Consider the following 27,383-nt stretch of genomic DNA (forward strand, 5'->3'; position numbering starts at 1 on the left):
ATGGAGAGCTGCTGTGATGTTGGTAACATAGCTGAATTAGTCCTCTCTTGTTTAGCAGACAGGTTTTTGCTTTTTCAGCAATTGAAGCTTTCATCCTCAAAGTCAGTCTCATGTACAGTATATTGCAATAGTTTAATCTTCTGACACTTGCTGGCAATAGCTGGTCTTTTAAGATAAGATTTATTGTCATTTTGTACTATGGGCACACTGGCACACATTAAAAATGAAATTCTGTTGCCTGCTCTCAAAAGTATATATATAACACATATAAACATGCTATATACAACATATATATAACATACAATATTTTCTGCCATTCTCACCACTCTGCACCGCCTTCCTGTCTGATGCAGTTATGCTTCTAAGCCAGACTAATGCTGTATGATAGGATGCTCTCGATCGTCCCTCTGTAGCACAGGTATCAAACTCACGATGTCACATGACATGTCACGACGTATTGCGATTTTTTTCCAATTGCCAGCAATGGGGTGAGTGCAGTTTTGGGATGATGCATCTGCCTGTGGGCCAGCAGTTTGACACCCCTGCTCTATAGAAAGTGGTAAGGAAGATGTACTTTTCTCATGTGACGCAGAAAATGCAGGCGCTGCTCTACTCACTTCACCAGTGTCTCACTGTTGAGTGACCAAGCCAGCCCACTTGTTAGCTGCACACTCAGAAATTTGATGCTGCTAACCATTTCCACAGGTGAATCATTAATACATAGAGGAGTGTGGCTGTGCCTGCCTTTTCTAAAATTGACAATGATTTCTTTAGTTTTTCCAACATTAAAAACTAGGTTGTTTTTCTTACATCATTTCATCAAACCCTCTATCTCCTTGCAGTAAGCACCTTCCATTATAAATTGCAGACAATGATTGTGACCACAGTGAAAGTATGATTAATAATTTCTCAAAGCTTTATCAGTTTGATGCAATAACCTTGAACATTCTACTTCTGGCTTCAAACTTTTAATTTATTTCTTTGCTTCACCATCACTGAATTGTATGCACTCTTGAAAATCTCCAATATTGTTAATCACTTTTACTTCAAAAGCTTCCATGCTCACTATATTTATCAAAATTTATTTATTTATTTAAATAGGTACTTCTTTCTGATAGTGTTAGAAAAAGAACTGTGCACAAGCTTTTTTCCACACCATTGTGCATTATTGCCTCGTGAGCCCCATGAGAATAAAATCAGTATTTAAAGCAACCTGTATCTGTGATTCTTTGATGGGTATTTGTGATAAATCCATTCTCATTATTTGAGTAAGATGCCAATTTGACCTGTAGGAATAGAGCAGGTATGTTGAAGCCACATGTCTTTCTGAGTAGTTTGTTCTTATATTTGATGATGTGTCACTTTTCTTCTGTGGATCATTCTTTATTATATATAGGAGAAGTCTTGTTTTTGTGTCATGAAGTCAACAGAATATAGTTATAGCAGTGTAAAATAGTTGGATTACTGTTTTTGCTTTCCTTTCCTTATTACTTCCCTCAGACTGACATTCATGGAAGCACAGGTCTGGTGTGGGCAATGATAGGGATCTAAAACATGATCAAGACTTGAAATTTTTGGTTCTTTAAATAACCTTCTAAATAATAGAATTTAGAAAAGGTGTGGTTTAAAATTTAAGTCTGACTCCCTCAAAGGATTAAATGTTACTGACTACAAAAGTAGATAAACAAGACAATTTTTAATTTTTCCTAACTCTAAAAGTCTAACTTCTATAATTAATTTCTTCTGTGTATCTATGTAGGCAGTATTTTGATTAGTCAGTATCATTAATTACTTTTCAGATATTGCTGTACTATTTTAAAATTAGAATAGAGACTAAAATCCTCTTGGGTAAGCATTAAAGACGAAACATGCATTAGATGTTCCTGCTTGGTTTAAGTATGAAATTAATTCTGCATAAAATAAAAGAATTGCAAGTTTCAAGAATTTATTTAGACCTTTGAGATAAGTTCCATTCATATATTATTATGAACTGAGACTATTATCTGAAGCGGCCAAGGCTTCATCTTTTGCTCCTGCCTTGTCCAGTTTTGATAACAGCCTATTTATTTTTCTTAAATAGTTGCATGACACAGTAATGATATAGCTATATTTGAGATTCACAATGGCCTCTTTTTAAAAAAAACTGCAGTCTTAAAAGAAGGAGAAATAATTTTAAATATGTATTGCAAGTTCAATTCTATTTAGAAATTTTATTATATTCATTTGTTGGCATTTTGATCACAGTTCAGCAGACAAAATGTTTAAAGTTGGTATTCTATGTTTCTTATATCACACATTATACTGTATATGGCTGCACAGACATGTCAGTCACTTTTTGAAGAAACTTGCAAGGAATTATTGACCAGTTAGGCAAAATAACACACCAACAATCAGAGAACCCTGGCTGATCACTAGCAGACAAGTATGTTAGTAGCTACCTCTTGAACACCCTACTTAATCTTGTCTTTGCAGCAAGAACAGTCTTAATAATCAGGAACTTGCTAGGAAGAAAAGATATCATTACAATCAAATGGAGATACCTAATTTATTGTTCCCTGTGACTGAAGCAAGATTTCTCCTGGTGATTTCCTAATTACCAAAGCCCTGTTCTGATAAGAGCCAAGCAAGAGCAATTCCATATTGTGCACTGGTGTGATAAATTATAACCACATTTTGTGCCAATGCAATCTATCTGTGTTTATTGTGAACAATAAACCAGATTTTTAGCAATGCAATCTCTATATCAGCATGCTAGTTTATGAATAAATGTATTGTTACTTAGCATTCATCTATAGCAATTACTCTTGCAATTGTTAACTATCATAATCATATTAACATAATGTTTTTTCTGAATATGCAAGCATGTGTTAAATGATGATGATAATGAGCCCAGTATGAAGAGATCAAGCATGATTTTATTTTATACATTTGATTTTGTAAGACCACTTAAAGTTGTATGACAATGTGAATCTAATGCTTTTTAAAAAAAAAAATCCATAGTATTTATTTATCTGAGAGTCAGTTTGGTATAGTGTTAAGGCATCTGGTTAGTACCCAGGAGACCACGAGTTCTAGTCCTGCCCTAGCCAAAATTGGACCAATCACTTTTTCTTTCCTTAGGAAAGAGGAAATGGCAAACAAAAAATCCTTGCCAAGAAATTGCAGGGACTGTCCAGGATTCATGATTCTTCCATGACAAATGGAAGAAAAAAAAAGTATTTAATTTGCAAAAACCTCTTTAAAGGTGTGAGGGTTGGCTTTCTTCTATTTCTTTTTTTTACTGAGAAATGAACTGAATTAATATAACTAGATGAAATAGGAATTAACACTCATTTAAAGATTTTAAAAATGTTATCAGTTTATAAAATCTGCCCTTTTGTTTTGTTTTTTAAACTACTGATTTCCATAAAGTGATGCCAAGGATGAAAATTGTTCCAAAATAAAATGCCAAAAAAATCTCCCATGTACTAAAATGTTTAAGATGTTCTTTATTTCGGATTGAAAAAGAGTAAAATAAAATGCATTGCATCTGGAGGTAAAAAAGTCCACTGTCATGAGAAATCATTCAAGACAGCCTTTATATATATCCTTGAAGAGTTGCTGTGCCAAATGAAGAAGACAGAATTTCAGGCTGAAAACTGTAGTCTGGGAAATAGCTGAGTGAGAAACAGATAAGAAGTTTCATAACCAAGAGAGTCTAGTAAGAAAGATAAAGTTGGAATGGACTAAGTTGATAAGAAAGAAGTGAGTGAAAGTGGGGGAGTGGACAGAAGGAAAACCTGTAACAGGCAAAAGTGGAATTAGGAGTCTTGGAGGCTGAAGAGGTTTCAAGTGGATTTAAAATGCCTGAAGAGGAATTAGTACTGGGGTTGCTGTACACGGAGAATGACGCAATATGGGATCAGTGTACTAAATGTTGTTCAAACTTGGCAACTGTAAGATGTATGGATGAGGTGAGATCATTACTCTAGAAACTGCCTGATACCTCCCTCTGCTCTTCTTGGGTGAGTCTGGATTTTCTGATTCTGCTGCAATCCATTTAAGATTAGGGAAATTCAGTAAAGAGACAAACTCTAAAAAGCCTGACCTGTTCAATTTCATTCAAAGAAAAAAAAAGTCTTGGTGACATACACCCAAAAACAAACGCTGAAAACTGAGGCCTTTTCTATATCCATTGGTTGTGAAATCTCCCCCGAACAAGAATACTAGCTTTCTATTATTCTCACTTTTTATAAACCCTATAATTCCTTGCTATTCTCCTGCCTCAAGATGATGTTGGTTGTTGCCATTCTTCCTCTTCTCCAGCAATGATATGTTTTTCATCTGTTGACTTGCAGGATGAGGACACCATCGTACTTTTCTCCACTTTATAAGAAATGGTTCCATTTACCAGTTTTGTTTTTCAACATTTGGTATTGCCATGATCCATGCAGCTTTTTTTCTAAACCTACAGTATGGTACATGTAACAGTCTACTTCCATATCCATCTTATTTATCTGGAAGACTGGCTCAAAACTATACCAGGCTTTTTCATTATGTCCCTTTCTCAAGTACTTCTCTTATATGATGTGGAACTACAAGTCAGTTACAAAATGCCTTTCCTTCTGTATAGGTTACTCATATCACAATCAATGAGCAATCAGTGTTGGAAAGGGAGCCATATTTCTCCTGCCTTTACTATGCTATTTTTCCATACTGATCCCTACCTTGAGTCTCTCCTTCATTCTGCCTGTCATGCTTGTCATCCATTTCCCCTATCTTTGGATGCACCCTTTATTGATTCCCTCCACTTTTACCTTGTAGCACTGGTTCCTCCTATGGTCTGTAACTATTCTAGTAACCAGAAGTCTGGAAACATCAATGACCAACTCAGCCATGCTTGGTGAGACATTCATAATAAAGTCTGCATCTTTCCCTCATCTGGGAAAATAGATTCTGCCTGTCATGTGCATATATCCATGAGATCAACATTATAATACAGATTACCATCTGAGGTTCATTTCAACCCTTTCTTGCTAGCATTTCAGAAAGGTACAAAACCAATGTTGTTTTGACAGGATGTAGTCATTGAGAAGAATGACAAGCTGTTTTTTTACTTCAGTTTGCATTTAATTCTGGTGATAATTTTTTATTCAAGAGTTGCTCATTTTATGGAGGCAGTGGGATGCTTAGATTGTACTTTGTATTTTTTTTGTGTATATCAACTACACTCATTGTGATCAAACAGAATATGAATCTATGTAATAAATAAAAATTGATCTTTCTGCGCCTTGTATTCATCAGTGCTTAGGTTCATGCAGCAGGATAAAGACAGAATTCCAATTTCTAAGCTATGCTTTACTATCTTTTTGGAATGGACTCTAAAATAATCCTTTTGATAGGAATCTTCTGAGATTCCATAGGACAGTTGCATTCTCATCATAGAATAATGGCCTTGACAACCATAATTTATTCCTCTAGTACATCTTGCTCTAGAATTTTGAACTGGCCTGACCTACTATACTGATCCCTACTCTGAGTCTCTCCCTTATTCTGTTCATGTTGATGTCAAGTCTTTCAGACTTCTGGCTATTGTTCCTAGTCATTTTATGTCCTGGAAGATGACAAATTTAATAGCAGTGATGTTGATTTGTCAAGTGGAAGATTTATACAAATTAAAATGCTCTATACTTTTCAAAGAGATAAAGTATCTTTTGTTCTAAAATCTGTTTCCATTTTCCCAATTTCTTGGTAAAGAAATTATTCCATTATTTCAAAACAGCGATTGTCTTCTGCTTGGAGATTACAATAAAAAACTGCTTAATTTAAGTAGTTATCTGTAAATTCACACAACCCACCCTGCCACCTGTTTCAAATGATCTCTGTTCCTTCTTTGTTCCATTGTATCAGCCTTAGAAACTGAAGGTGTTTGCTATTGGCAGCACCAAATTATGCATAGTATGCACACAGAGCAGGAGTCTGTGAAGAATTTTGTAAGCTTCTAAAGGTCAGAATGGGCTCTTTGGAAATACATGATATCAGGGCAATTATGGAGATGCATGACATCAGTTCATTTGTGTAGAATTTTCATACTACTATAAAAAGTAGAGGAAGTCATAACCTCACATTACAATGACCATCTATATATGATCAAGTGTATGTTTCAGAGTCCTAATCTCACATAAGATTTTCTCTAAAATATCAGATTTGGTGGGAACGCAAAATTACCTGTGTCTCAAGCAATTAATTTTCTATCAATGCATTGCAACAACAAGCTATTAGTAGCAGAGCAGTTTAGCATAAGGACTTTGGGCCAGTTCAGATCCAACTGGAGTCCTGCATAGACACATCTTGTTTCCAAGTTTTGAGATTGAATTAATTCCTTTCTCAAATTGGCTTTTGTTTTATCTGAGACTGGAAAAAAAATCTGGTTTTGCCTTTGAAGTTCTGTGGAGTATGTAAGCTGTCCATCCCCCTACCATATTTTGGGCTTTCCACTATCCACCACCACTTTCATTACCTCTTTTTGGTCTCTGTCTGCATTGCTTAGGATTTCACACTCTACCACATCTGGCTGAAAAACTTAGATATGTTTATAATGTTATCTTCAGATGCTTTTGACTATAGCACATAATGTAGCAAGATGGCTTCAATATTTTTTTTTTTTCTGTTGTGGCATCTGTCCTGTGGAATGAAGTCCCCTCTAAGATCTAAACAACTACCACCCCGATGGTGTTCTGGAAGATCTTAAAGACCTGGCTGTTGTCCCAGACCTTATAGCCAGGCTGATAGATCCCCTTATTGGATGTGTTTTGTACAGTACATGATTTTTGAGTCAAGTGGCCAGATGCCCATCATGTTTAGATGCTTTGTGTTTAGTTCTATTGACAGGAAGAAGACTCAAGAAAGTGTTCTGTTTATCCTCATAATTCAATTTATGGAAAGGAGTTGTCAGAATAACAGTATGCAGTTTTTCCTGTTTTATGTCCAGTTTGAAGACAGCAGTATCATATTTATGTAGGAAAAGCTATGACATTCATATGATTTAACCATGCAATTCCCAAATTAATTAGTGGTTGATACATAGTTGAATGAGTGTAAATGCCAAAAAAATAATACTGGGGACAATTTAGCTATCTTTTCATTATACTTATTCACTGATAGGTAACCCTAATTCATGTTTATACAAATATTACAAGTAAAGACAAAACAATGTACATTGAACAGTAATACCCAATTAATAGTAATATCTAATAAGTAATAAAACCATATAATTCAAATAAATTCTGTAAATGTAATTAAAATTCAGCTATGTTCTATGTAATTCTGAATGTTCAATGCTTGCAAAAAATTCCACCCTTCTATGAAGATTTTTAGATATTTATATCGGCTGCACTTATGTAACATAGAATTTAATATGGGGCTAGCTAGTAGAAAGGCTTTCATACAGCCTATACACTGAAGTTCATTTTTCTTCTCTTTGTAAGAAAATTGAGAATTCAGCTATTGTACAAGAGTTCTACAAAGTTCTTGCAACCTGAAAAGTGTTTATTTATAGCATTATATTATTACTTCACCAAATTCTAAAGTTGAAAACTATTGGTAATGTCATATGCCAGTGATGGCAAACCTTTTAGAGATCGAGTGCCCAAAAACTGGCCCCGCCCCTGCTCCACCCTGTGCGGTGCCCCTGCTCCGCCCCCACACCATCCCCCACCCCACCTGCCCACCTCCAGGACCCACCACAGATCGCCCAGGCAGCCCAGCAGCGCCATGGCAGCCACACCCTCTGCCCGCATCCCGCAGCATCAATTGTGCATGATGGGGTGTGAGGGCAGAGTCTTGTCTACACTGCCTGGCTGCCATGTCCTTGGCTGTGCTGGGCCACACTCAAGGGTAACTCCTCCAGGGGGGCTGCTGGTGAGGAGGGGTTCATGGGGGGAGGCGAGGCTGGGGCAATGGCAATGCCCACAGAAAGCACTCCGAGTGCCGCCTCTGGCACGTGTGCCATAGGTTCGCCACCACTGTCATATGCATATACTGTACTTTCAGCAGGGTCACGTTAATTATTTTCTGAAGAAAATCATTTTAATTTCAAAGTACATTCTTGGTAATTTTTAGTTACTCTGCATGTAAATTAGGTTAATGCCATAATATCAGTTAAGTGAGTTGTTAATTAACTTTTTTTAAAAAAAATCAATCTTTTTGTCTCACTCAAATAGCCCTTTAATTCCAGGATAGAAGCCTTTCTGTTGAAACCTATGTAGCTGATTAATCATGGAGCTGCCTCTTCTCAATGATTTCTGCCAGCCTCACCAGCTTAGCTACAGTATCACTTTATTTATTTATTTATTATTTATTTAATTTTATTTATATGCCGCCCAATCCCAAAGGACTCAGGGCGGCATACAAAATTACTTTTGACACTTTCTGGAACCAGTGTCATTTAGTGGGCTTTAGGAAGTGTGTCTTCTCTGTCATGACCCTGTCTTGTGGAACATCCTCCCGTCTGAAATATGGACAGCATCTAGCCATAGGCCTACTGGAGGACTATGAATACCTGACTATTCCCTCAGACATTGGGGCAGAATGTTAATGGAGCCCTGGCATGGGTTTGGGTGTGTCCAATAAATTGATTTGTGATTTTCTTAGACACATTGATTTATTTGTGAATTTAACTATTTGTGAATTTGGGTTTTGTTTCTATCTTTGTTCACCACCCAGCATTTCTTTGATATATAACTAGCCATAAAAATGGGTCCAATAAATAATAAACATCTGGAGTCATCTAAAAGTAATTTAAAAAGTGAAGGCCCTTTACCCCTGTACTATCCAACTTTTTAGTAGTCAAAATAGCCTCCAGTTCTTGACTTTTCCTTCCCCAAAGTAGCTACTATGTTATATGGTCTCTTTTTTAACATCCATGAATAGGAAGACAGAGTTCTTGGTAGAAGAATGGCAGACACAAAGTTTGCTTAGATGAGAAAGAGGGAGAGCAGCCTCATGCAATCTCATGATAGTTTATTTATTTGTTTGTTTATATCCTGCCTTTCTTATTTTTATAAATAACTCAAGGGGGCAAACATAGCTAATACTCCTTTCTCCTCCTATTTTCCCAACAGCAACCCTATGAAGTGAGTTGGGCTGAGAGCAAATGACTGGCCCAAAGGCCCTTTCACACCTAAGGCAGGACCAGAAGTCACAATCACAATCACTTGTAGATATGAAATCCAGAGGAAAAATATCTTGAGTTTTCAAGAAGGAAATCAGTAATATTTTTTTTAGCAGATGTTAAATTATTGGAACAAGAGTTGATGAACTTTAGAACCTGACTTCTAATTGCATTATCTTAGAAAACAGTTCTGGTTCAAATTCTGGATATTTTGTCATATTTGATGATTTCTTAAAATTATCCTAAATCTTATGGGTAGTCAATCCCTTAGATGCTAAAGAAACCAGTTCAGGAACAATTGGAGCTGCACAGATTCCCTCTCAACACAGCAGATAAATTGGAGTGCTTGAGATGGGTGGGTCAAAACAATCACAATACCGGCTGCATGCATAATTTAAAAAAGGCATAGGGCTTCAAAATCACATGGTTGCAGAGGCCACTTTGACTTTTTTGACACCCTGACAATTATAAAAGGCATTTTAGCATGTACATTCTGTAATATTTAGTATGTAAATTTAGATTTAGTATGCAGATTTAGATTCTGTGGAATGTTAGATGCTGATCACTAAAGCAGGAGATATATTTAATCCATTCCTGCCTTTTTTATTCAGCCTCTTGCAGTAATAACTGTGATGCAAAAGATTGAGCACCATGCTTTGAGTAGGTCACCAAACTGTCAAACTAACTTTGCTCCTGACTACTTATTCTTAAAAAAAGAAAGCACATTTTAAAAAAACAACAACAACCCAAGGCTGCCAGTTTGAATTGCTGCTGTGGGCAAAATCTTCTCCAAAGCCAAGGTTTCTGCTGTGCTTTCAATGGAACTAATAATCAGACCCACAAAGAGGTCGTTCATTTGTTTTGCTGCCAAGGCTGTATTTTTCTTCTTTCATTCGTTCATCAGAAATCTCATCTGTGCTATATGCCAAATGTATTTCATTAATATTCTGCTCTAAATGGTTAGTAGTCTGTTGCTAAGCTCTCAAGAAAGTTATTTATGGGGGTATTGTGAAATATAACCTTTGTCAAATTATAAAAGGAAATTCATTTGAAATGGAAGGGAATTGTTGCCTAAGTAGGATGTAGCTTTATGAAAGGAAGGCAGAATCTTTCAGTTTGTTGGTATGTGACAAATCAGCCTCTATTAGTTATATTCTAAAAACAGAAGTACGTTGTTTTGCAATGGCAAACAGTGATAAGAATGAACATTTATCAATACCCTTGCAATCTTTTCAGATACATGCATACTTTTCAATCAGATTATCATGACTATTCAGACATACGATTGTTTTTGTATAGGTTCTTTTCTAGTTGCCCTTTTCTCTAAAATGGATTTATCAGGCTATGGTTAGAGAATAGACAATCAAAGCTAAAATGGGGTATATAACTTCCACAGATGGAGTTGCACTATCTCCATTCTTGAACCAACTGCATTGGCCCGGTGTAATTTATAAATGCTGATTTTGATTTATAAAGCTGTAATTGCTCTGGGCTAGAATACTTGAAATATTACCTTCTTCTGAATATCTCTGACTATAACCAACTTCTTCATCATTTTCTGTTATATGGTTCAGTACTGAAAAAAAAAAATCTTAGGAGCTCGTTTTACAATAGCATCCCAACAATATAGTTTTGCAGAATTTTGATAAAATTTAGATAGATAAAATACTATCTTTGAATATTACTCTTGTTTTGTTGTTACAGTATTATTGCTTTCTTTAAAGTTTATATTACTTTGTATATCCCCGTGGAGAGTTTTTTAAAATAAACATAAATATATATAAATATGATATAAAATGAAAATATCTGAACCTTATTGCAAAGAATGTAATAATGTGGCTATTATTATTTGTAAATGTTTATATACAGCATAAACATGTTTCTATGAGTAAATTACAGCCATTTGTTTATATTATTAAATTATTAAAATATGAACAGTAGTCTTGTTTTGGTTACCATAGCGATGGTATATTAGTATGCCATATATTTGTTGTGGTTCAATCATTACAGATCAATTATACACTAATATATATAACCAATCTGTAATGATTGGTTATATATTATATATATATAATATATATACTATATATTATATAATATATTATATAATATTATATTATATAATAGATATATATATATAATATCTATTATATTATTTATTATATTATTTCAATACTAAAAAGCAGCAGCACCTGCATTATTTTAGCTGTTAAGTTACTTGTTGATAAAGTGTTCAACATGAATCTTGGAAACCCAGATTCAGATCCCTTCTGACAAACAAAGCGAACTGGGAGGCTGAAGTAGGGCAATGTTGCCCAACCTAATCTGTTTCACAGAGGTCTGGCAAGGATAAAATGTGGGAATGCCATCTGTTGGTCTGCATATTTTAGAACAAACTTCAGATAAATATGTAATACATGTTTAGTACTTAGATGATTATTATAGAATTATTATAATAATTTTATTACTAATAACAGTTGCAAAACTTGCAGAGTTCACTGCAATTTTTCCACTTCTTTATTTAAACTGAACAAATTTATTATTCTGAGAGAACCTCTAACAAGATAAGGACATACTAGTGTTATGGTTCTACCTGTCTCTGTTAGACTAAGATATTTCTTTTATTTACCCTTGCTGGTAGTTTTGCTTTCACCTTAGCTGTGTTTTGGCTGTTAGCAGTCAATTGCTAATTAACCTTTCTATATCTGGCTCATACAGGTTCAGGCTACATGACCAGCCTTGCCACATTTGCAAATTTTCTCCTATTCAAATCCTCATCTTAGCTTTATGCTGCCCCTTTTAAACTACCCTGTGTTCTTCTAACTTAGTTTCTTGTGTTCCTCAAACTCCTCTTCATTATGTGTTTCTTTTTTCTCTAGCTTCCTTTTTAATAATTAACCAGCTTTTCTTAGCTTCTTCTGTCCTGCAGGCAAATAATAAATAAATAAATCCCAGCCAGTTCTACTGTACAATGGTCTCTCTCTGGGAGGTGCTATTCTCCATAGAAGCACAGAAGTCCTAATGGAGCATATAGAAACTATTCTAGTACAGGGGTTTTCAAACTTGGCCCTTTTATGATTTGTGGACTTAAACTCCCAGAATTCCTCAGTCAGTCATAAAAGGGCTAAGTATGAAGACTCGTTCTAGTACAGTGTTTCTCAACCTTGACCATTTTAAGGCATGTGGACTTCAGCTCCCAGAATTCCACAGTCAGCAATGCTGGCTGTGGAATTCTGGGAGTTGAAGTCCACATGCCTTAAAATGGTCAAGGTTAAGAAACATTGTTCTAGTACTTCCCATTCAACACAACCACTGGTTCCAGTGACCGACCCAGATTGGATCCTACATCATTATCCTGGGACATATATATTTACCTTCATTCATGAGAATATCTGTAGCTCAGAACTGAATTGTGGAATCCTTGGTGCTCTCTGAGCTTGGTTGTTTGCTTGCAGACATTTCATTATCCAACTAGGTAACATCACCTGTGCAATGTCTGCAAGCAAGCAACCAGGCTCAGAGAGCACCAAAGACTCCATTATTGCAACACTGCTTGTTTCACTAATTTTCTCTGGGTCCTCTTCTCTAGTTGTAGCTATTTGCTACCTAGGCATGCCAACTGAGTTCACAGTTCTCTGATTCCTTCCTCAGATACATACAGACATCCCTAAATTTCTGCTTCTATCTTATTTTGTTGCATTTTAGTACTTTAAGTTTGTCCCTTTCACTGTCATAATCTACATGGTTTTTCCTGCAAGTCTGGATGACATTGTGGCTATGCCATTCAGTTGCCACCCTTCCAAACAGTATAGAAAAATATTCTAATTCTCCCCTTCTCCTGATCTGAGGATTTTAATATCCTTAGGGTTTTCTCTTTTATGATATGGAAAGAAAATCTCAATCCCATACCTAAAGATGATGCTCGCATGCCTTTAAGTGCTGCTAATATTATCTTAAATTCCTCTGAACAAATTTCCCTTTCTAATCTCTCACATTTCTCATCTTTAGTCCAGCACCTATTTTGCGTCTGTTTTAGTTATAGGTATGGCCAATATCGATGTCAACTCCTAATGTTCTACCAATTTCCGGAACAGATTTTTGAGTTCTGGATCCAAGTTCTTTCTTTCATCGCAGCAAATTAGTGCCCTTTCTCATGCACTAAGAACTTATTGTGTGTCTGGATTATTTCCAAATCCTACCTCCTACCTTCTTGGAGTTACTTGCTCTTGTGGGGTCTGTAGTAGATCATCCTGCATCCTGCATCATACTGCAAGGCCCGTCCACACAGTATGAAAAGGATGGTAAGAATTCCCAAGTTTCTCCTTCTCTTTTACTTAATACTTTTGTTCTTTTGTAGATTTGCAGCTAGACGGCAGGTGTTTTAATTGTTTATTTGACATTTTGCCTAATTTTGACCCACCAAAAAAGTCTTTAACCTTGAGACCAGTGCATTATGCCAACTCTCTCCGGGCAATGCACATACCACTCTTAGCACAATTCTAAAGTTGCCTAGAAATCCAGGCAAAATTCTAGGCCTTCCATGTTTTTTCACCCAAGAAAAGCTTTTCTTAGCTGTTTCTGTTAATAAAATTAAATTTAAATTAGTATGATTATAATGTTAAAGATTACAATTTTATAGAATCTATGCCAGGCTGGTAAGTTACACTAAGCATTATCAGAAATCTGGTGTTGATATTCCTGCCAAGATCTAGACAAAAATAAAGCAACATTTCCCTCCCTTATAATTAAGAAATGGATATGGCTTTGTGTGGTATGGAGACACGTTGTCCCTTTTGCTTATGCAAACAAAGGAATTCCACTCTGACTAAAATGATAAATGTTATTTCTTCTCTCTTCCATTTATTGTTTAATATTTCTTTACTCTTGGATGATAATACTGTGCATGACTCTGCATTAATAATAGCTCTTCAGCTTTATAAGTGATGACATCACAAATGGCTATATATAAGAATATCATGAAGGGTGTGTTAAAAAATTCAAGATGGAGGTCATGACTGCACAGTTGGAGCCCTTTCCCATTTTTATTTATTTTGTATGTAAAAAGGGACAGGATGTTAATCAGATATCCACAGACCCCATCCCGACTTTTCTTTTTACACCCCTTCCCTCCATGAAGATACTCCTGTCTACATGACCAAACTAATGATCCACTCAACTAGCACCAATTCTTCAAAATTCAGGACATTTTTCTGTCTCTTAGCTGCAAATGTACTTGCAAAAGATGTTTTACCAGTCTTTGATTATTACTGTTTTTGTTTAATTGGGTATATCTATGACCTGAAAGGGAGATGTCATTCACAGATTGTCTCATCCACAACTGATAATGTTATTATTAGAATGTGTTATCTTAACTGCAGTTATTCTAGCATGCAGAAAATGCTGGCATTACAACACTGCCTTGTTTACAATACAAATTTATGTGAATTTGAGTGTGATTCAACCCTCCACTGTTTTTGTAGTTCTTATGCTTCATGAGATAGTGTGATTCAAAAAGTATTCTATTCTGGCCTAGTTACCATTGTAACCCAAGGACTACTGGCACTTTACAGTGAGAAACATGGTTGCAGAACTCATGGCTCTTGGTGCATATTACATATAGCATATTTTTTTCATAGTTATACAGACAAAGGAAAAAAATATAACACAAAGATTAATACTGATCTGAATTATTTACTGTAATTGCAGATGCCTAACATAAAAAGAAAAACAAGTATTCCTTTAAAAACTCACAGATTTGTGACACTACTAGCATATTATGCAATGCTATAATATCTGTTTGTTTGGGTTTTCACTTAATTTAACCAGCTCTATGACAAGGCTTGGCCTCTCAACAATGGAGAGGAGATTAACACCTGAATATATAGTCAGTGTCTTGTCCTCTTTCCTTGTTATTCAAGTTATTCAATTTAGACAACACCTGATTCCAGAATTACTCTATATAGCTCAAAATAAAACAATATTAAAAATACAATAACTGGTGAACTCATTTTTTAATTAAATTGTTTTGATTTTGCCTTTCAAATATTCTTACCTCATCTAAATAGGGAGCTGAAGTGGGGGCAGAATTTCTACAACAGGAGATGTATGCAACATCTCTCAACTGATTTTGTATACTTGAACACAATGTTTTTTATATATATTTTGGTGAGATCTCACATATATTTTGACTCTTTTCACATGTGATTTTACAATCTTTTGGAATGAAATGTTGATATTCTTGCATAAGTTTAATGAAGAAGAAGAAGAAATCCATTCAGTTTCCATTATAGGATCTTGAATATATATGCCCACCATATTTCTAGACAACATCAGAAATTGCTTTAAAGAACTGAATCTCATTGATAGAGAACCAGAGAAATGATGGAATGAATGTAAAAGAAGTTGTTAATGATAAACACAAAAACAGACTGCAGAAAGAAACAGAAAAAAAGCAAAGTGAATGTCAGAACAAATTATAGAAATTGCCAGATAGAGAAGAGAAGGCAAAGTCAAGAAAAACAAAAATCTCAGAAAATTTCAGAAAGTTCTTAGAAAAGACAAATAGTACAATAACAAAGACAAATAACAATAATAAAGACACTGAAGATGAAACAGGCATGGAAAACAAGAAAAATCTTTCAAAACAGGTGATGAGCGAGAAATGTACTTTTAAGACTTGCAAGATTCTATTAATCTTGATAAAACTAGTACTCCTGGCTGTGCTGCTTATTTGTATTATCTTGTAATGCTTACAAAAAAATAGAAGGAAAGAGAAGAGGATGACCAAGAGCAAGATGGACTCGGTTGCACTGGTGATGAGTGTACCTTTGGAAGATATGAAAGACCAGGTCATGGACAGATTACCATGGAGAAAATCTATATAGTTGCTAAGGGTTGACAAGGATTTGATAGCACATATTCAATCAATTTCTATGAATAAAGTTGAATTCTGAATACAATTTTAGCTTTCCTATGATAATGATAACTTGGAAAAGAAGCTTAAAGTATCAAAAATGCTAAAATATTGGAGATCTTAGCAAAATACTTCATAAACTTATATATGGTGTGGGAATTATTTTTTTCCATTTTTAAAAGATTATAAATTATCCTGGCCAGCATTGTGTAACACACTAATCCTAAACCAAACCACATTGTAGCTTAATTCAAAGAATGAACCAAACCTTTTTCTCTCAGCACAGATGTGAGATATTTGAAATTATAGACAATGCTAAGCACCACATAGACACAAATACACACATAGAGAGAAAGCAAGAGATATAAACATAATTCTGTACATAGATATTGGAACTACATAGTTTTTCAGTTGCTTTTTTAGAACTTTTCTTTTTAATGGTAATTTAAATGCACAAAAATAACATTCATGATGTTAAACATCTTTTCACTTTTACATTTTTATGCCATCAAATTATTGCTGTAGTAGTATAAAATAAATGTGATCCTCTTGATTTTTAAATGTTTTAATCTAATTTCTCCATTTGTGTTTGCTCCATATGAAGTTATGCTAACACAATGTATGATTAAATACCATTAATATAGTTCTATTTTAAAAAGTTAGGTATTAACCATTTCAATATGAAATACATGTCAATTTACATATTACATTAGTCATCAAAGTTTAAAGCGCAACAAAATAAAGAAAAATGTGACTGGAATTTTTTCAAATAGCTTGAGAAAGAGAGAAATACTTCAGTACGTTATGAATTAATTTATGTGAATCATATGTCCAATTTGTAAACGGCTGTTTTTTTTATTACTATGTTTCTCTCCCAAAAAGATTTCTACTGACCTTCCTTTTCTTGTAAAACTTCGCTCTGCATAATACATTCTCTAATCCAGATCACTTATTTTTCTTCCTCTTAGTTATAGTGCTTGTCAACTTGCATTACAGCTGAATAAGAAAGAAATACAAAGGCATACCCTTGGGTAGAAAAGTAGTGCAGCTTTGCAGGATGGGCAAGCTTAATCATATAAAATAATTACAACAGGGACTAATAATAAATATAACCATAAAGGTTATGATCTTGACTATCACTGAGATTAATTTTAAGAAACAAAACTGTACAAAAGGGAACATGATTAGATTAGTTTAGATTAGACATGGACATTTTTTATCTTTTCAGGAAAGTCCACCTACTATAATTCTAAAAATACCTTACTGTACATATAGGATCAACATATTTATTTAATCTTCAAATCCAGTTGTTCCTGAGGAAGTGGTTTTCTAGCATTTCTTGATTGGTGAAAACCGCCAAGGAGATAACAAAAGGTTTTATCAAAATGGTGATGAATTATCTTTAACATGCAACATAATGCTGTTGGCCTTGAAAAAAATGCACCTCTTCAAAAAAGGACATCCCAGATTTTGACCAGGAATTTTGGGGAACTATTGCCAGTCTTCAACTTCCCCTTTGGGTTAAGATTGGTCAAGAAAGTAATGGACTTGCAACTGTGGACATACCTGGATGAGATGTATGATTTTAACTCTTTTTTAGTTGAATTTCAAGGTGATAAGAACTGAGATAACATTGATTATACTTGTGATGGGACCAGGACAGGAGAGTACAGACTTTTTGATCCTGCTTGATATCTCAAGTGCCTCTGATACCTTTGATTACAGTATCCTTCTGATGGCTGGGAATAGGGTCACTGCTGTCCACTCTTCAGGGGCTAAATTGAACCCTGCATTATGAGGTGCTATAGGATTCATCTCTCTTATTCCTCCAATCATCAGATCGGGGAGGCAGAATCTATAGAGGATAGTAATCTCAAAGACACCAATTCCTAAGCCATATAAGTTATCACTTTATAGATTATAACCAGTACCTTGCACTTAGAAATATACTAGTAACAAGTGCAGTTTCTGCAGCAATGGTATTACATGGAAGCAAGTTGATTGTCCAGTAACCATAAATATAAAACTAGTAATGGGAATCTCTTGAACAGATGTCAAGGCTGTGATAAGACTGCAGTTGTAACATAGTACAATCTGGGCAAAGGCTCTATTTTCATTCTGTCTCCAACATATAGACTCTATAGCAATAATAAGTTTTGAAATTAATATTTTTTATGGAGAAATGTGAAATTGCCATCCCTTAATTTATTTATTTTAAAATTGCTTTTTGAACGACATAACTGATCTAAATTAAAAATGTGATAAAAAGTTTTCCAAAGCTTCATTTTGAAGGGACATAACTGAAAATCAGAAACGTAAAATTTATACATTCATATTTCAGTCTATATACCAAAGCTTTACAGTGTCCTTGGCATTCTCTTTAATGTGATGATTAACTGAAAAAATATTTACTGCTATAGTGTCATAATTTTAGTTTGATTGTTTAAAGAGCATTTAGGATATAAAGTACAGTACATGAAGTACATTTTTGATTTATAATGACTATCTGAAGACAACCACTTGCTGACCACCCATTCTTCAGAGGTAATCTAATTATGCTGGAATCTCGAATACTACTTAATGTTCTATATTGCCATCTGAAAGATGCTTCAGATTTTCACTTCTTCAATAGTGACCCACAATTCTTGCTTGGAAAATGAAAAGGGAGAGCAACTCAAATATTTATCATCATCATCATCATCACCATCATTATTATAACTGCTATCATTTAAAAAAATAACTGCATGATAAAATGAAATACTAATGGTTCCTGACTTGTGGGATGAACCATTCATATATATCCATCAGTGACAAAATTGTGGAGAAATTTAACTGCAAACTAAAATTTTGGCTAGCTTTTCCAATTACAATTTTCTGAACTAATATAGAAACTAAAACTTAGGTATTATTTCAAAACATACTTAGTGTAACTTTGCAGTATTGTTTATCAATGAAAAATGAATATTAGTCTTTACAGAAATACATAATGAGAGGGAAGTGGAGTTATAAAGGTAGAGGAAGATTAATTTAATAGCTCCAAAACAAACTGACAAATAGTAAAGTGCATCCAGTTGCACTAGCTATGCTGACTCAGGAATTCTAGGAGTTGAAGTCCACAAGTCATAAAGAGCCAAGTTTGCCTACCCCTGCAACTAGTGCAACTCCCACATGGTTATTTCCTTGCTGGTGAATTTGCACAGGTAGAGATGTGGTAATTTATCCTTCTTTTTGTGACTGATGAGAAAAGCAGAGATGTTTACCTTTACCTCTGCAATAACAACCAAGGTCAGTTGGCAGTTATTCTTTCTAAAAGGGATGAAGTTCCGTGCAGTCACTTAATAACTGCATCTCAGCTGCATTTGTTCTAGGAAGGGCCTTTAATTCCTCACCAATAGCAGAAGGCAGAGTGTATTCCACTTTTGCTTGCCACCCTCAGATGCTCTATTGTTATTTCTGAAGATAAACATTCCCTCACATATATGCCAATCTCCATCGGACTTGAATTTTAATGCATCAATAGCAGTTGTACTGGCTTTTTAACACAATTGATAAGAAAATAGCAAGCAATTATGATTGCTGATCAATGAGGAAAAGAAATCCAACACTATATTTTTATTAGAATGAACTAAATGACAAAAGCATTCTCAAATTCTGGATTCCGTAGATATCTTCATAAAGCAAAATGCTATGAAACACTAGGAATGAAAAAGAAGAAACTGTTAAGAATAGAATAGTAGAATAATAACTTTATTGTCACTTTGAATGTACACTAATTGGCATACATTAAAATGAAATTTCGTTGCATACAGCTCTCAAAGGGTCACCACCTCCGATATATTGTACACTACATAAACATGACAAAAATAAATACAAAATTATGCATATAATATATGACACAGAGAAACAACAGTCTAGTTCAGGTTATGTACACATGTGCATGGCAAGAAAAAAAAATCTTGTGAGTCTACCAGATGGATGGCATAGGGAACAAAGCTATTACAGAATCTCATAGACCTGCTAGAAACACTCCCCTCCCAGAGGGGAGCAACAGAAACAGACCATAAAGTGGGTGTGTGGGGTCTCTAACAATGCTTTGAGTTCTAAGTACATAGTGCTTTTAAGCAGCATCCTGAATACCAGGAAGCGAGCTTCCTTACCATTTTCTGTATGGAACTTTCTATCTGAGGCACTGCTATAAGATATCTGCGGATTAGTCTTATGCTAATAGTTGTAAATTCCTCAATGTGAATTCTGTGCCAGTTTGAATCCAGTTTAGGACCTCTGTGTTCCCATTACATTGACTATGTATGAGAGATATACACTGGGTTCAGCTGTTGTATGACTGATGCTGCAAAAAATATTTTCTTTAAGATGCAATGCTGGAACTATTGCCTCAGCCTATTTGCTACTGGTGGGTTCAACTGCTAACCTTACAAGAGGAAAATGGCTTGAGGACTTCAGCTTTTTTTCTTATAAGAACCACTGATTTTTATCTATCTAGATGGAATCTATGCACAGAAGAATTTATACAAGTATTGTCTGTCTCCATTCAACTTAAACATTAGGTAGCACCACAGAATTTGGCATTGACAAACTGATTTTATCTATATGCATTATCTATGTCTATAAAACTCCATCGACCCTAATTGCCAAAAATGGTATTTCCCAAGAAACATAAAATGGAATATTTTTCATGATAAAAGTTCCCAATTCCAGAGTTAGGTAATATTTTTATAAGGACCAACTAAAATGACATTAAAAAGTTTATAGATCCCCACATTCTCCAGAACATAATAAAAAATTGAAAATATATTTTTAGGATTTTGAATTAAAGCCAAGAATTGTTCTAATTCAAACATCAATTTAACAGTGAGGTAAAGATGCGCACCTCCCATTCGGAAGGTTGAGGGTTCAATTCTAGACAGTGGGAAATATTTCTCTAATAGGGCACAAAGAGAAAATATCTGCTGTGAACTCCGTATAGGTGTCAGGAAGGGCATCTGGCCAGTAATGCTCAGCTCCATTTAGTCGCCCCGACTCCATCCTGAATAAAAAGATTAAAGAGTTGTAAAAAATAAAAAAAATAAAAATTCAATTATTTTGATTGATTCTTACCAGAAACCTAATCTAAAACTATATGATATTATTTATGAGACTTATATACCGCTTTAAGTGCAAGCACTCTCTAAGCGGTGTACACCAGTAAACAATGTATATATATATTTACATTGCCCCCAACAATCTGGGTCCTCATTTTACCTACCCCGGAAGGATGGAAGGCTGAGTCAACCTTGAGCCGGTGAGATTTGAACTGCTGACCTGCTGAACACAGTCAGCTAAAGTCGCCTGCAGTACTGCACTCTAACTGCTGCACCACCTCGGCTCTTGCTTAAGGTAACACTCAATGTATACACTTTCACATGCCATTTGAATTCAAATATTATTAATATTTCTAAATATTATTGATGCTTTCAGTTAAATAATAAATATTTTACTTGAGCTGTCTATAGGGAATGATAGTTATCTGGTTATGAATTTTGTTCCAATGAAATGAATTTAAAACCCTTATACAGGTTAATAAAGTTTGTATTTGCATCATCAATTATTTAATATTAGCAGTATATTCCTGCTTGCTATTTTTTTTTCTACAAATGTTGAAAAAAGACCTATGGGGCTTTTTTCCTATATGTTGAAACTATCTTTTGATTCATATTTTAAAAAGGGAGTTCTTCTAAATTTTTAAACTGTTTTTTAGAGTTAGAGTTGCTGGAATACCTGCTCTAGGGTAACATTGAAGCCGAATATAAGCTATTAGTAGTGAAATTTACCCTGCTATAACACGTTGCCTTAGTGTTAATTTTGTTGCCATAGTTACCATGTTCTTTTTGATACATTTAGCATTACCAAACATTTCCCTTTTCGAATTCTGTTGTCAGACCATCTCATTTTATTCATACTGGATAATGCTGATGTTTGAAGAATTATGCAAGCTTTCCATGAAGAAAAAGAAATCTGGCTTTGACGTATGCATTGACTGAGAATCAGGGGAATATGACATTGGTCTAATACATAAATGATCAGTTTTCCTTCTTCTGGTTACTTTCAGTTATGTTAAACTCAATTTCTAACATGTATCTGGAAATTATGAGACCAGTGATCCAAAAGATCTAGAGAACAACAGGTTAGGGAAAATTGATTTTACAGTACACTAATTAGTAGCAGCACTCCCTGGCTTTTCATACAATAATCATTCTCACTGACATTTTAATCAAATGCTATTTATAAAGCAAATGCTTTACCTTTGAATTTTCAGCCGCTACACATTGGCTGCAGTCACACATCATATCAACCATAATGTGGAATATTTGGTCTTTTATTAATTATGTGTGATCTACAGTATGGCTTGTTCAATAAAATATAATTAAAACAAAGTATAGTTAAAAATATTTGACATCTGATTATGGATTTCCTAGATGTATGCCATTATTGTTGCAATGGAGCTTTTTTAGGATAAGGGTGATCTTTATTTTTTAAAGATAGTGGAAGAATAAATACTCCATACATGTTGAAACATATGTCTCTTTCTTTCCAAATAACAATTCCATTTTCTGTACAATATCAGAGGAATGTATTAATATGAAATCAGTAGATCATTTTAATTTTTGCAAAATATGGGAGCCTTATCTAACAATGTTTGGAAGTAAATGAGCACTATTCATACATCTCTATTGACATATTCCCCACCCCATATCCCCATTGTTTGCATGTATCTTGAACTGTAGCATTCAAGGCATAAGTCACAGCTATCTAAATTAATATTAATTGGAAATCTGTTTATGTCTGGCATTATGTAAATCAGGAAGCAAAAAAGCCTTAGAAATGAATCTTAAATCAATACTTCAGCATGTATGCAAAATAATTTATCCTTCTTTTATTACATTAACAATATTAATGAATAAAATCTGGCAAAAGTTCAATGTGCTTATCAGGATGAACTAGCAGTTCATTTGATGTAGATGTAAAATAGGAATTACTCAACTATTTACTCAACAAATACCTTAACACTATGCTGCAAGCTACAAAATAGCCAATTGAACTTGGGCATGTTTGCAGCCATAAAAAAAACCTAAATGATGTTAAAAATATCACCGAAGTACAGAAGGTTGTGTCCTTTCAGATTTTGCGACTAGTAAACATCCAACCTGTAGAGCAGATTTTGTGTCTTCTGTAACAGCCTTGCAGACGACGAGGGAAGAGGTGTTGGTGAAGGAAAATGCTCTGTCTATGAGAGTTACAAACACTCAGGAATGAACGCTTACGCTAGAACAACTCCTCCACTAAACTGGCGTGTTGTGAGAGAATCTGAAAATACTTTATTCTCGCTCCCTCCAACTAATCCCGCAGCCGCGAAAGCACCCCAGGAGTGGATTAAGCGCTCTGCTTAACTTTGCAGGTCCTTATTCTAAAGCTTCGTGGGCCCTCCCGCATCGACGTTTCCCCGCAGAAAAAGCAGGTGCTGCAACGCGCCTCGAGCATTTTGTCGGACAAATCCGCGCCTCTCCTCGTCTTTCTCCCTCCCCCCCTTCCTCCCCCCCTTCCTTCCCTTGGCTCGACCGGCTGGAGATAACGCCCCCGCTCCCGGAGGCGGGCGGCAAAAAAAAAAAAAAAAAAAAAAGGAGGAGGGAGGTTTAAGCTCTCCAGAGGCGGGAACGCGCGCCCACTCCGAGGGCGGGTTGTTATTCCGCGCTCTGGCACCGGCCGCGGTGGCGACTTTGTGCTTTAAATTGGTCTCAAAGCCGATTACGGCTCATCTCCCAAGTGATTATTTTCCTTTCTGGCTCCCGGTGGAGGAGAGGGCTGGGGTCGGGGTGGAGAGGTGAATGGGCATCAGCTGCTAGGAGGAGGAGGAGGAGGACAGGTCTGGAAGCCCCGAGAGCGCGGCGAGGCTGCACTCGGGAAAAGCGCGGCTCGCAGAACTTTCCTGGGCGAAAAGAAGCATAAGGCGCCCAGAACAAGGATGCCACCGGCGCCCCTGGGCGGGCTGAAGCGCTCGGAGCAGCCGCCGGCCGAAACCAAGAAGCTCAGCTACAGCCCCGGACGCCAATAGCGCCCAAGTGGCGACCCCCCCCCAACCAGGACGGAGGAGCGCGCCGGCGCGAGGCTTTGCAGTGGTGCGCCACAGCGGAAGGCTGATGGCTCTGGGTTCCCTCTGGCTTCGCCTCGCCTATCCGGAGAAGCCGCGGTGCCGTTCGACGACGGGCTGGTGACGGCAGGGCTTCCCGTGATCCGAGCGGTTCGCCGTCGGCGCTGGAGGCACCATGCAGAAAAGCGTTCGCTACAACGAGGGGCACGCCTTGTACCTCGCCGTGCTGGCTCGCAAGGAGAGCACCAGGCGCGGCTACCTGAGCAAGAAGACCGCTGAGACGAGTCGCTGGCACGACAAATGGTTCGCCCTGTACCAGAACATGCTCTTCTATTTCGAAGGCGAGCAGAGCACCCGGCCCGCCGGCATGTACATGCTGGAAGGCTGCAGCTGCGAGAGGGCGCTCGCTCCAAAGGGCGCATCCGCCGTCAGTGTTAAGGACTCGGCGCTGGACAAGCAGGTAGCAGCCCCGCCCTCCCTAGGGCTCTCCCTTCCTCAACGTAGCAATCGGTCTCCTCTATTGCGTAGGCTCCCTTACCGCTATGGGACATTGGCACAGAAGGGACTCAGGTTTAACATGGGGCGCCTTGGCACTAAGTCATCGCGCGACCGCGGGGGTCTTCTCTGCTGAAGTTCTTGGCGTAGCCGCGTCGCGTGTTGTGTAAGGAGGAGGAGAACGTAAGGCAGGTGGAGATCTGTGCTGTTTGGCTCGCCCTGAGCTTACAAGTTTGAACTCTCGACTAGCTTTTCTCAATTTTCTAGATGAGTTGCAATACAAACCCTTCTGACTTTCCCATCTAGCATCGGAAAGGCTGTCGAATTAGTTAGGGTGTGCTTGATGCACAAAATGCCTTTAATTTCGAGAAAATAGCAAACAGCTCAACTTGAAACATTCGATCCAAAAGTTTAGAGTTCTCTTATTTTCAGCCCCACCGAATTTTGGAATGGCTTGACTGATCTCAGAGAAGTAAGAGTAGCTAGAATGCTAGTATGTTAAACTTTACTCCTCACCCAGTGAGGATGAAATTTATCAAGTGCATGATTTTCAACACATTTTGGAAAAAGTCCCCAAGAGAACAAATAGGAACATTTCTCTTACCTGACAAATGTAGTTAGATTAACATGTCTTTAAAAAGCTGTCAGCAGAATTGAAGGTATTTTCAGTTTCTTGAAATAAATCCTCTAGATTTTTCAGCCCATAGAATACAGGATGAAGACAGCAGCTAAACTCTTTAACATTCCTTTGAATAGGGATCATTGTTAATGTTTGGTTTTTAAATTTTTAGTAGACACTGTTGTTTTTTTCAGGCTGCCTGCCAGGTGCAAATTATGTTTTGTTTCCTGATGCCTTTGCTGGCATATAGCAGTGACTGCTGGCTGAAAAAAAAAATGGTCTCCTGATTCTTCTTAACTGTTTAATAACATTAATTTACAAAGAGACATGAGAGAATGCATACAGTGTATTTAGTGCCCATCAAAATTCAAGGCAATACAGGCAATCCTTGTCATAGAACCACAATTAAACCCAAAATTTATGTTGCTAAGTGAGAAATTTGTTACATTTTGCTCCATTTTACTTAGCTTGCCACATTTGTTAAGTGAATCACTGCAGTTGTTAAGTTAGGGACATGGTTGTTAAGTGAATCTGGCTTCCCCATTAACTTTACTTGTCAGAAGGCTGCAAAAGATGATCACATGTCCCCGGGACACTGCAACCATCAGAAATATGAACCGGTTGTCAAACATCCTAATGTAAATCACATGACTGTGGGGATGCTGCAATGATCAGAAATGTGAAAAATGATCATGTCACCTTGTTCAGTGTTGTAACTTTGAATGGTCACTAAATGAATTGTTGTAAGTCAAGGACTACATGTATAGTTCAGTACTACAGTACTAGTCTTTATATTTATGTAATCTTAGAATATTATGAAGGAGATTAGGGCACAAACCAGTATATGCATACTTTTGACTAACACTGATGATGTTACCTAGTTTGTGGGTAATGAAACATCTGTGAGAAAACAACCAAGCTCAGAGAGCACCAGGGGTTCCTCATACATTTGGATTGCCTTTCTGCAAATAAAATACAGCACAACAATCGGAACACTCACTTTAACTCCAGCTTCCATTTAGAAAGTTTTTGTTGTTATTTTGAAACAGCAATAATTTAGCGGACATGCAGCTTTGACTAACTTTCTTCTTGAGTCTAACTCTGTGTTTAATGCAATTCTATCTGCTGTATTGGCTAAACAAGAAAACATTGGGGGGGGGGGAGAAAAGCCCAATCATAACTGTTGTTCTTGGAAAACAAAAACATTTGAAAATAAAGCTTCTTGAAACAATCACATTTTATTTCACTCTTGGAAAAAAATGTGCTCTGCAAATCAGTTTGATACAAAACACATGAGTTTTAATTCAAGATTGGAACACTCAGGTATTTTGAGGTGAGAATATTTTTGAAGTTGTTTTGAGGTTATAGTCCAACTCATTAGAAGGCACCAGATCAGGGAAGATTGGTCTAAAGCATGCTGACTGGAACTTTGTGAGATGTAATCCAATTTATCTGAAATATACCAGATTGGGTCTAGAATAAGGCTTTTAAATATTGCTGTCTCTTTTTGAACTATATCCCTTGGTGATACTGATCAGCTCTTAGTGTGGAACAAGGAATTAGATGGTTTTCCATGGAACAAATGGTGTGATAACTTGATGGTATGCTGCCGCTTTTGAAAAGTTTTCCATGAGGTATCATGAAATATAATGGTAAAGATGTTAGTCAGAGATGAAGGAGCTCAGCCATAGAAAAGGATGTGATGGCTTTGAGGTAGTCTATCTTAATTTAATCTGCCTGGTAGGATTGTTTTTGTGAGAAAAATTGGAGGAGGAGGCAGAGCTGTTTATGACATCCTAAGGAAAATATATGATAAAAATTTGATTAATAAATGGATTTAATCTATTTAGAAACTAGTTGTGGAACTTTTAATGTGAAATGTTTCAAGTATTTGAAATGTGTAAACCTTCAGATGTTTAAATACATATATTTCTGAAGTTTTTCTTATAAAAACAGATTGTGTACTGATTTGTATAATTTATTAAACCTTACTGAATTAATTTTAATTTTGTGATCATAATTTTTTGTTTCTTGAAACATAATTCTGGCATTTCTTTAAATA

The 27,383-nt window shown here is 36.2% G+C and overlaps 1 protein-coding gene and 1 long non-coding RNA gene across 7 annotated transcripts in view; one reads left to right on the forward strand and one right to left on the reverse strand.

Annotated features, from left to right (window-relative positions):
- The first annotated feature begins 3,673 nt into the window (after positions 1-3,673).
- RASGRF2 (Ras protein specific guanine nucleotide releasing factor 2) overlaps positions 3,674-27,383 on the forward strand; it is a 162,488-nt gene continuing 138,778 nt past the window's right edge. For 2 of the 5 annotated variants that reach the window (XM_039320715.1, XM_039320717.1), the window contains exon 1: positions 23,736-24,667. In XM_039320715.1, coding sequence (XP_039176649.1) covers positions 24,383-24,667 — 285 coding nt within the window. In that variant the 5' untranslated portion in view covers positions 23,736-24,382. Of the gene's footprint in view, positions 4,005-23,734; positions 24,668-27,383 lie in introns of those variants that run through there. The other 3 variants (XM_039320718.1, XM_039320720.1, XM_039320716.1) reach the window with 3 other exon arrangements.
- Positions 20,726-24,602, reverse strand: LOC120297736. Of its 2 annotated transcripts, none has more exons than XR_005553876.1 (2): positions 24,467-24,602; positions 20,726-21,108 (listed from the first exon to the last, which is right to left on the reverse strand). It is a non-coding gene; the product is annotated as an uncharacterized LOC120297736 (long non-coding RNA). The 2 variants fall into 2 exon arrangements; XR_005553875.1 differs by lacking the exon at positions 24,467-24,602 and adding an exon at positions 23,267-23,632.

This window comes from Crotalus tigris, unplaced genomic scaffold (genome assembly GCF_016545835.1).
Source record: "Crotalus tigris isolate CLP2741 ecotype Arizona unplaced genomic scaffold, ASM1654583v1 scf7180000023687.2574627, whole genome shotgun sequence".
Lineage (NCBI taxonomy): Eukaryota > Metazoa > Chordata > Lepidosauria > Squamata > Viperidae > Crotalus > Crotalus tigris.